At 33.0% G+C, this 11,434-nt stretch overlaps 1 protein-coding gene across 11 annotated transcripts in view; it reads left to right on the forward strand.

Moving 5' to 3' along the window:
• Positions 1-11,434, forward strand: part of BTBD10 (BTB domain containing 10) — a 71,115-nt gene that overhangs the window by 26,470 nt on the left and 33,211 nt on the right. For 5 of the 11 annotated variants that reach the window (XR_011388373.1, XM_002708820.5, XM_070073189.1 and 2 more), the window contains one exon: positions 946-1,103. The exons of 2 other annotated variants lie outside the window; for them this stretch is intronic. Coding sequence is in view for 7 of the 9 variants with exons in the window: in XM_002708820.5 (XP_002708866.1) it covers positions 1,003-1,103 (101 nt within the window). In the remaining 2 variants the exon portion in view is untranslated. Of the gene's footprint in view, positions 1-945; positions 1,104-5,125; positions 5,488-11,434 lie in introns of those variants that run through there. 4 more of the 11 variants (XM_070073187.1, XM_008266398.4, XM_051851694.2 and 1 more) reach the window with 4 other exon arrangements.

Consider the following 11,434-nt stretch of genomic DNA (forward strand, 5'->3'; position numbering starts at 1 on the left):
CAGCCAGGATTGGAACTGGCACTTGGATGGGATGCTCACTTCACAGGCAACCACTTAACCCGCCATTCCACAACACTGGCCCATGTATAGAAAATTCTCATTGCTCTTTATAATTCTACCATTTACCAGCTGCTCTTTATAATTCTACCATTTATCAGCATTGTGACCTTTGACAAAGTTACTAAAATTGTGAGGCTGCTTTATGCTCTATATATGGGGATTACAATGCTTATCTTCCAAGGTGATTGTGAAGATTAAATTAGGTAGTGAGTATACTTTGAAAGTGCTAAGTTTAGGTATCCTGTGAAACTATTGTTCAAGTGAGGTTTTTAAAAATAATTTCATAAGACTATAGTAGAAATAGTCATAAGCCTCACACAAGAATACATTTAGTGTATGAATCACACTGACAACATTTTCATGGTAGTTGCATCATAAACAAACATCAGGATGTTTATATACATTTATATTTGATCAATATTAAATTGCTGTTGTCTTTAACTGGGTTAAATAAATAATACCATTGTTATTTGGTCTTAGTAGATGCTTTATTAAGTATCTTGACTTTTAGTAATTAAGAAATGTGTTCTTTGTAAAATTTTATCTAAAAGAATCATACTATGGAATTTTTTTTAACCTTTTTAGGCCTACCTTTATGTTTGGAAATAGGTACCTAGGTGACAGTTAAATATATTTACTAAAATACAAATATCACAGTATTAAAGTATTACCCAAGGTAGCAAATTTAATAGTAAATCAAATGGAAAGTACCTAGAAAAGGTTTCTAGCATTTATTTTCATCTGATTTGTGGCATTTTATGCATTTAATATTTTAAAATCTTTTTATCACTTCAAAATATGTCACAATAAATCAAGTGTATTACATTCTATGACTTTTATTCTGCATGGAATAGATTTAAAGGTCAACACTACTCTTTTATGTAGGTTATGGGTGCTACAAGTGTGCTTTCAGAGCAGTAGTTTGAGGAAACTTGAAGTGGGATGGCAGGACGGCCTCATCCCTATGACAGTAACTCCAGTGATCCAGAGAATTGGGATCGGAAATTGCATAGTAGACCTCGTAAACTTTATAAACATTCAAGGTAGGTAGAAAATATGTATTTCACATATCAAAGCTCTGCTAAAACTGCATTTGATTATGGCAAATCCTGTGAGAGGACAGGGACTGATTTACAAAATATTATGAATGTTTGTATTTATCCTTAAACAACTTTTAGAGAAACATTTCTTTTTTTAAATTAATTTATTTGAATATTTGTTTCTACTTCTAAATAAGTTCTATAATTGATTTATTGGAAACTATAGCAAAGACAGGTTAGTTCTTTAAAACTCTTCTAAAAGGAAGTCTTTTCATGCTGTATATACGTTGTGTATGTAGATTATATATGATAAATTGTGGATTTTTGTCAGTATTTGCCACCATACGTTTTTAACTACGTGATTTTGTGTTCTCATCTTGATCCTCATGGGAAAATTAATGTATCTGAAATGACTACTGGTTCATTTAAAGTGTGATGCATGCAATGAAGTTTCAGTACGTCTGTGATTTTTTAAGCTTTCATTTTGTGCTGGGTGACTTAATGAGTAATAACCTTATTTAGAACAGCACTTTGTGATCTGATATTCTAAGATGTTAATTGACAGCCCATTAACCTCACATTACAGGTATGTAAGCATGTTTTCATATAGGATTTTGCTTTATGAATATTACTTAGGGGATATTATTGAACATATAACTTACTTGCATATAAATTCTCCTGATCATTGATAAGAAATACTACTTTCCTTAAAAAAATGCCATGATATTGAAATCCTTTTTGTAATATTAAAGAAATAGTTCATGTACTTTCCTAGTATAGGTAGAAAATTTGAATGACTGGAGTAATTTTTAAGTTTCCTGACAAGACATTCAACTTTTTAATAGACCTTTAATGTGATGATATATAATGTTAATATTAAGGTGTGTGTGTGTGTGTTTCAGTGTCCTGCAAGTGGGGCTGTAGTTCTTCTCTATTTCATGGATAATTTTCTTATCTTTTGAGATGAAAGAGTTATTGGTTTTATCATATTATATGAGATTGTATTTATAGCTACTGTATATATTTTTCCAGATGAAATATGTTATCTTTCCTAGTTTTTTATAGTGTTCTGATGAGGTACACTACTGCATTAGGTATTGAGGAAGTGACTAGGGTGAAAATAAGTCATTGTTTGCTTTGTAGAAAGCTACGTGCTTACAGTGGAAAAATATTATAAAAACAACAGTATTCTTTTCATTGCTGTTTCATTTCAGTAACAAGTATCATAGCTGTTCTTGATAACTATAATGTTATTGACTTGTTTTTAAGTCTCTTGTGTTAGTATTTAGGATTCTTTGAATGAAAAACCCTAAAGTGAAATAGAAAACAAATATCAATAAATTGATTTTTTTTTAAATAAAGACCAAGAAGTACTTTGAATGAGTTTATTTAATCTTCATTCATGGAAACTCTGCCCAAGGAAGAACAGCTTACTTTTAGAAACCTCTTTTCTGTATGTACTTAGAAACGTACAAGTTAGGATATTTTAAAGAATACATTTTGACTTTTTAAAGATAGTATGTTTTGAGGTTGATAGTAAATTAATTGCTTGAGAGATTTTAAAAATAACAATCAGCAAGTACTATTGAGAACCTCAGTTTATGAGAGAGTCAAAAGTACATGTGGAATACTTTATTATCCATATATGTATGAAACAGTTAAAGGACTACAGAGCACTTGAAGTATGGTATTGGGTTGTAAGATAAGAGTGAGTGAAGAAATCATTATCATCTTGAGTAGGTAAAAATGAGATTTGAGCTTATCTTTGGATGATGAGAGTATTTGGATAGGTGAAGGACACTACTGACAGGGACCTTTAGTAGATTACCTTGGCTGAATCTGGAGATAGAGCTCTGGATAGTATTACTGTCCCCATGTGTCAGATGAAAAAAATGAAGGTTAATATACTTACCCAAGGCCATCCATATTGTAAATGGCAGAGCTGAGATTTATAAACAAATTTCTCTCTTCCTTTCAAATTCTAAATAATTTGAAAAAAATAGGTATAGTGAATCCCTGTTACTTGCAGCTGAATTTTGTTTCATGTGTGCCTTACCTACTTTGTGAATATTCTGTATTTTATTTCAGGATGCTTGAGTAAAAGTAATCCAGAGTAAACACTGGTTTAAGTTAGGAATTTACTTTTCTTGTATGTGAGAAGTTCAGAGGTGGGCAGTGACTGATGAGTCTTTAGTGGCTTAAGTATGTTGGGGTGAAAAATTATTTTCTTGACTTTTCCCTCATAATCACAAGGTGGATACTATAGTTCCAGCCATCATGTTGACTCTTTAGACAAGAAGGAAGGAAAAAGGAGAAAGAGACGATGAGAAAGGTTTTCATTTATAAAAGGAAATTAAATTTTTCAGTAATTCCCAGCAGGTATCTGCTAATAAATCATTAGCTAGAACCATGTCATATGGCCATCCCTAGGTCAGGAAGACTAAGAAATGTAGGAGTTTTTTGTTTTTAAACTTTATTTATTTATTTGAAAGGCAGAGTGACAAAGGGAGACAGACCCAAGATTTTCCCTCTGCTGGTTCACTCCCCAAATGGCCGCAAAGTTCAGGGCTGGGCCAGGTCGAAGCCAGGAGCCTGAAACTCCATCCAGTCCTCACATACTAGGACCATATTCTGCAGCCTTCTCAGGTGCATTAGCGGGGAGCTGAATGAGAAATGGAACAGCCAGAACTCAAACTGGCACTTATATGGGATGTTGGCATTATGGGGGACAACTTAACCTGCAAAGCTGTAATGCCAGCCCAGAAATGTAGTTTTTAAACTGGGTAAATAGCCACCTCAAAAGAAATTGGAGATTTAAGTTTACAATATGTAAACAAATATACTTTTCTTAATTGATTCAGTTTTCACAAATAATATGGAAGTCTTGTTTCAAGTTGTGTTTTGTCTTGTATTTTGGAATAGCCTGGTATTTTTTCAGGCTTTGGTTTTGAATTTTTCCCCTATTTTTTGGTGGCTGTGACAAAAATAAGCTTTTGAATTGTGAAAGTAACAATAATAGTTAACTGTCTTTTGTGCTTACTATTGACAGTTGAAGGTTTGGACATTGCCTTATGATTTCTATTGTATTAATACAATTTTAAGGTACGGTTTTAAGGTTTTTTTCTATTTAATGTAGGCTTCTAAGTATAATATTCTGTGATATAAAAATGGACAGAAACTGGTCTGGGATGGTGGACTTCAGGGTGCCCATGATCTCTCTGCAGGCATATACAAAAATAGTTTAAAATTAGTGACCTTAGTGTGAGTAGTTATAGTTAATACTATAATGAAGGATTTGGTGTCTTGCTGTGATGTTACAGATCATTTCAGTTGAAGTATACTTGGCCTAAAATGTGACAACTTTTCTTTAAATTATGAATTAGAAAAGATTTTACTGTTTAAAAAAGAGTGCCTTTTCTGTACAACATTGAAGAGTCTAGGTAGACTGTATTTTAAAAGCTCTTTGATATTTGAATTGGGTAGAATACAACTGTATAAAACTCAGATATACAGTCTGCTCAAGTTACTAAAGATAAACACATCATACATTCAATATCAGACTTTGCCGCAAGGTTTCATTGCCACGTGGAAGTACGCATGCTCATTTCTTCTGAGACTGCATGAAGTGTGAGCTTTCCAGTTTCCCTTTTAAGTCATTAAATAGTCACAGCAGTTTAGAAATGGAAAAGTTTGATTGCTTGAGAGAATAGTTCTTGAGTGAATTCTTAAATTACAAATAATACTTTTGTTTTAAAGAGAAGCTTTATTGCACGGAATGGATACACAGATATTGAAAGGAGAAAAGAAAGTTATCTGCATCCTAGTTCTCCAAAACCTGGCAAGCTGGCAGAGCTAGAATTAGCTTTACAGATGGCATTGGCAACATATCTACATATCTCTAAGCCCTCATCCCCTGCCTTTTCTTCAACCTGTCCATCAATTACAATACCCAATCACTGCTCAGAGATGAAGAAAGGGGTTGATCGCAGCTCACAGGATCCTGTTTGGTTAGAAACGTCAGTGCTGCACAACCCAGGGCTGAGTCAGTGTCTGTGAGAAAATGAACTGAATTAATATATAGAGGGGGTTGTGTCTCTGAACATTTAAAGCCTAAGTAACCGCAACAGCATTATTACACAGTAGAGGGAGGAAAGCTAAAAGAAGTCTGGACAGGTGAGGTAGGGGAGCCTGGGAAATTTTCTGTTTGTTCAGAGGAATCTTGAAGATAATGGAAATATCAGATATTTTAAAGTTTCCTAGTAATGCCCAAGGATCCTGACCTGGCTTTCAGTGCTGCATTATTTGAAAGAGCAGAGTCCCTTTATACTCTGATTGCAAATTTTTTTTCTTGTTTTTGTGTGTCTACCTTGGCATGTACTAAAGGAAGGTGTGTATTCATTTATTACATGATATCTCTGGGTTATAATTATGTACATATAGAAATAGATTGAAAGCTGTGTTTGGCTCTTGTTTCATTATAGTCATTTACATTTTTAGATATAAAAGATCATAATTGTCAGTTTAATGGTGAGTTAATTAAATAAATGGAGTATGTTTTCATGGGTTTAATGCTTTATTTTTTATTTCATGTAATTTGAGGAGGTATGTTTAGGATTGTTTTAGTGAATATATATAAATTTAAGGAAAGACTAATTGTGAAATAATATTTTTGATATGCTTGAAAATAAAATTTAAGGTAGAGAAATGAAATAATCAAAATAATTTCCTAAAGAAGGAGTTGAATATATTTTTACCTTTGAATGAATTAAGGATTGGTTCAACCACTTAGAGATAGTAGTATTTTACAGAACTAAATGTATTTGAATGATAGAGTTCTAATTGATTAAAATGGTTTTTCATTCTAGGTTTACAGGACACAGATTTCAAATAGATTTAGATACTGCTAATAAAACAGAGAAAAGATAACTTTTTGAATTAGTGCAACTGATTTTCAGCTAGATAAATTTTCTATATAAAGATAATTGTTCTTTCTGTGAGATGTTAACTCTTAACAAGTGATATTGCTTACTTTATTAGGAAATTGTAGCATAATTCCAAACATTTTAACTGATTTTTTCTCCTTCTCTGCTACCCCCTACCTTACCCATCCTTCATTTTGTAGGGACTTTTGGTATATACACATCTTTAGATAGTTTTATTTTTGTATGTTTAAGTAGTTCATAACATTGTTCCCATGCAATATAAAAAAAACTCCTGTGATTTGCCCCATTTAATTTCTAATAGTTTGAATGGCTCTCCTGATCAGTGTCATGACTTATTTATATAGCTAGATTAGTGGTATCTTATATTGACTTTTTTGTGGTTTGGGGTTTAGAAATGTTTTTCTAAGCTTCTGATAGTAATAGTGGTAAAAGCAGAAACTCTAGGTAGACATTTTTATCTCATACTTTGTAGAATACTTTCCTCTGGTTCTGCTATTTTAATATAATAATGCTTGTTTTCTTGTAAAAATGCATATTCATTGCATAAATATTAAATATAGGACGGCATATAGAAAAAATATCCTATTGAAGGAAGAATACTTTAAATATTTTGGCAGTAGCATTTTTTTCCTATGGGTACATACAAATAAAATCAGACATGTGCACTTAAAAATTTCCAGATATTACTGTATGTATTGTTATATAATCTATTTTCTTTTAAAAAATTATGAACATCCTCTGTCATTTAATAGTCTCCTATAGCATAATGTTAAGTATTATATTTTGTGGGTATATATATATTTATTGTAATTTATTTCACCAACCTGAGTTTTTCTGATACTTGATCAGAGAAAAAGGTCAGCATGATTTGATAGCATTAATTTCTCCAGAAAGGAAGCCTATCTAAAGGAGGTAAGGAAACATGTACTCACATGATAGTGTGATTACAAAATGAACTCTTTAAAAGTATGCTTACTACTTTTAAAATAAAAGTACATAGGATTGCCATAATAAGGTCTAAAAAATAAATCTTTTTAAAAACACTAGGAAAACTAAGGCTCACACAAGTTGAATCTTTAAAAAAAAGCTAAGACAACCCAACCAAGGTAACCAAGAAAAGTATAGTAATGATGTATGACAATGAGGGTAGTAGAAAAAGAATTTTAGTTCTTATTTTGAAACTTGTTTATCAAAGTGGAAGAACAAACCACCACCAACAACAATAAAAATAACAACTCAAACATTGCTAAGAAGGACACAAAAATCAGTTTAGGTATGGAGGTAAAGAATGTATTTCATTAAATGAATTGTCATGGGGGTCATTTGAAACATAGTTATAAAAAGAATTGCTTGCAACATCTTAAAATTATTGGTAATAATCGTTTTCTTTGAAGATTTTATGAGAAAAGAATAGCTGTTAAAAATGGGAGATTCTAGTCCTGATTTCAAAAGAGGCATAAGATTTTAGGATATGAATAAAAAATAATTATTTATGACTAACTTGAACAAAAAGGATGAAAAATGATCTTGAATGGGTTTGTTAAAACCATTTTGTCAGACAAATTTTGACTTTTCACTGATTCAGTTAATAGACTGATAGGATGGTAAATCTGGACTTGAGATTGGCTTTCGGTAAGGCCCTTTTTGATATACTTGAACATTAAGGTGAGGGAACTAGTAAGCTAAGAGGTGATTATGTTGATTAATATAGTTTTGATTTTGAATGACCCTATTCAAAGGCAGATTGATCTTGGGAGGTGGCTTTATTCTTTGTCTTCTTGCTCATCTGGAAAAAATAAATTGCCAAATTTTTCTGTGAGGCTAATGAAAGGATAGTAAATATGTATACTGAATGATCCAAAATCATGTCTTAAGTCTAGATTGTTGGAATAATTCAGATGAACTTTTTCAGAGTCTTTGTAAGGCCTGAAAAACAGCAATTTACCTTAAAGTTGCATGACTTTACGATATCACATTTGAAAAAGACCTAAAGGTGGTTTTTATCAGTAATGTGACTTAAAACAGTAGTACAATTAGGCTGTCATCATCTTTCTCAGAGCAGCCCCTCCCCCAAAACCATTTGCATTTCAGTTAATGGAAAAGAAGATAGAACTGCTCTGCTACACACTGAAGTGCTGTTTATTGGTTGTGTGTATAGTCAGGGGGAAGGATGCGAAGAAGTTGGATGCCTTGTCAGCTTACGGAACTAAGAACTTAAGAAAGATCTTGATGTGGCACTGGATGGATATTAAGGAATCTTGCAATGAGAGATATCATTACCTATTTGAGGAATCATCCTTTGGCAAAGGAATTAGATTTGGTTTGATTCAGACTTGTTTGAGGTTAGGAATGTGAACTGTGAAGTTAAACCCTGTCTTAGACACACTACGAATTAACTATATGATTTCAGACAAGTTGTTCAGCTTCTAAACTTCCATGTTCTCAGCTGTGAAATGGGGATGGTTTTGAGAATTAAAGTACTCAATATTATTGTGTCTGGCATATAGTAAATGCTCAGATTTAACATTGTTGCTGCTTTTATCTGATCCTACCAGGTAGAACTAGGGAAGTTGTACTCAGCCCAGGGTGATTACAACTGGGGACCTAATGAGTGTAAATACTTGGGGGCCAGGATTGGTACTAAGATATCTTAAGGTGCACAGAACAGCCTCCCTACAACAAATAATTTTCTAGTTTAAAACCTTAAACTAGGGTTAAGTAAAAAGATTTAAGACTTAAATGTTAAGGAAAACCTGCCTTAAGAGTTTTCCAAAGGTAGAACAAAGCTATTGAAAGATAACTCTTGCCACAGGGTCTTAGAGAGCTTCATTTCATAGCTTCATTTCTTACTTTCTTTAGGTCTTTGCTCAGACATCCCCCCTCAGAGTTCTACCTTGAGCACTCAAAGTGGTGATGCTCTGCTTACGCGGCTTTATTTTTCCTCATATCATTTATCACCATATGACATCAAATATGTTTATAACTATGTTACTCTTTACTAGACTGGTTTAATTTTCAGGGCAGGGATTTCTTCAGTTATAGTCACCAGAGTTAGAACAGTACATGGCATATAGTTCAGCTAATTTATTAGAAACATCTATCTATTCAGTCTCCTCAGTTTAAAGAAGTGCTTGTTTAACAACATCTTCCTTTAAAAAAATAAAAAATAAAAAACAAGATCATAAACATTTTAAAAGAAACCTCTGCAAGTAGGGAAGTGGGCATTTACCTCAGCAGTTAATAAGCCCACATCCCACAATTGGAGTACCTGGGTTTGATTTTTGGTTTAGGTTCCTGACTTCAGCTTCCTGCCAAGGCAGACCCTAAGGGGCAGTAGTGATAGCTGAAGTACTTCATTCCTGCCACAATGTAAGAGAGCTTCATTGCTTCCTGGGCATTTGGCGAGTGAAATAATGAATGGGAGATCTCTTTGGCGAGTGAAACAATGAATGGGAGATCTCTGCCTCTCAAAGAAAATTTTAAAAAAGAAAAATTACAGCTTTTTTTTGTTTTTTTTTTCACATAAAATCAGTTTCTCTCATTTGAAAAACTTACTTTGTAGTAAAATGCTAGTTTGGTCATTAAGGATACTTATCTCTCAGGAGTGCTAGTATCTAGATCTTAAGTGACTTCAGTTGAAATTTGAGCATATTTCTGAGAGCAGCCCTACAATGGTTGAGAACTTGTGTAATTAGCCTTTGTATCTTGGTACACTGACTATGTATTAAGTGGAAGAGCAGAAAGTTTATAGAAGGCTAATTGAACAAAAGAAGGAAACGATAAGAGAAGTTTTTAGTAAAGCTGTTAAATAGTTTCAAAAGCTTGACAGCATTTCTTACGTCATCAGTCATTGAAAATATAGGGGCCAATGAATGTTTTCTTTACAGGGTTGGTTAGCAAATATTTTTGGTTATGTGGGCTACAGTGTTTCTAATACTGTACTTTGCCACTGTAGTGTGAAAGCTGCCGTGAGCAATAATACAGGTTGAGTGGCTTTTATCTCAAATACTTAGAACCAGAAATGTTTCAGTTTGGATTTTTTTTTTCCAAATTTGGGAGACTATTTACATATATATAATGAGGTACCTTGTGGGTGGAATCCATGCCTAAACATAAAATTCATTTGTTTCTTGTACACCTTATACACCTGAAGATAATTTTATATAACCTGAAGATAATTTTATATAACATTTTTAGTGTACCTGTGTTTTGATTGCAGTGGTTGTGTGAGGTCAGTTACAGAATTTTCCACTTATGCTTAGAAACGTTTAGACTTTGGAGTGTTTTGAATTTCATGTTTTCGGATTAGGGATGCTGGGCTTGCCTCAAGCAGTTTGTGTTTTGACCAAAAGGCTACTTCTGGTGTACTGTTTGTATCTGTGTATGCTCCTGAAACCTTACCACAATCAGGATTATAAGCATGGATATCATACCAAAAAGTTTCCTTGGGGCCCTTTTTAACCCTTCCCTTCCAATCCCTATAGCTTATGCCAGTGCAACCCACAAGCCTTTTTTATTTTTTTATTCTTATTTTTTTGCCGACACGACACTTTAGTCTGTGTTTTCTAAAATTTTATTTAATTTTTTGAAGAGTTTGGCTTCTTTCATTCAGCATAGTGCTTTGAGGTTGACTCATGTTGAGACTTGTCTCAATAGTTCATCCTTTTTATTGGTGAGTAGTGGTCTGTTATATGGATATATTGCAAATTGTTTATCCATTCACTTGTTCATGGACATTTAAGTTTTTAGTTTTGAGCTTTTACAAATAAAGCTGCTGAGAATGTTTTTGTACAAGTCTTTTTAATAGACATGTTTTCATTTCTTCTGAGTAAATACAGAATGGAATGGCTGGATTATATGGCTAGTATATGGTTAACTTAAGAAAGAAATTTTTTCAAAACAATTTCCAAAGTAGTTTTGCCATTTTCTGTTCTTGCCAAAAGGGTATGATAGTTCCATCTTATACACACCCTCATCAGTACTTGATATGGTCAACCTCTTTAATTAGCCATCCAAATAGATTCATAATGGTATAACATAGTTTTTAATTTGCATTTCCTTAATGACTAATATTTAACATCATATGTATTTATCTTTTCCATCTGTGTATCATGAACATTTTGCCCATTATTTTGAGAATTCTTGATATAATTTACATACAAATCCTTTATTATATATGATTTCAGATATTTTCTCTGTGAGTTGTTTGCTCATTCTCTGAGCACTATTTTTTTTTAATGTTTATTTTTATTTATTTGAAAGAGATCTTCACTGGCTTATTCCTTAAATATCCACACCAGCCAAGGTTGGGCCAGTCTGAAGCCAGGAACTAGAAACTCCCTCCTGAGTCTCCTACATGTGTCAGGAACACAAATACTTGAGCTGTTGTCT

This window comes from Oryctolagus cuniculus, chromosome 1 (genome assembly GCF_964237555.1).
Source record: "Oryctolagus cuniculus chromosome 1, mOryCun1.1, whole genome shotgun sequence".
In the NCBI taxonomy this organism is placed as follows: Eukaryota; Metazoa; Chordata; class Mammalia; order Lagomorpha; family Leporidae; genus Oryctolagus; species Oryctolagus cuniculus.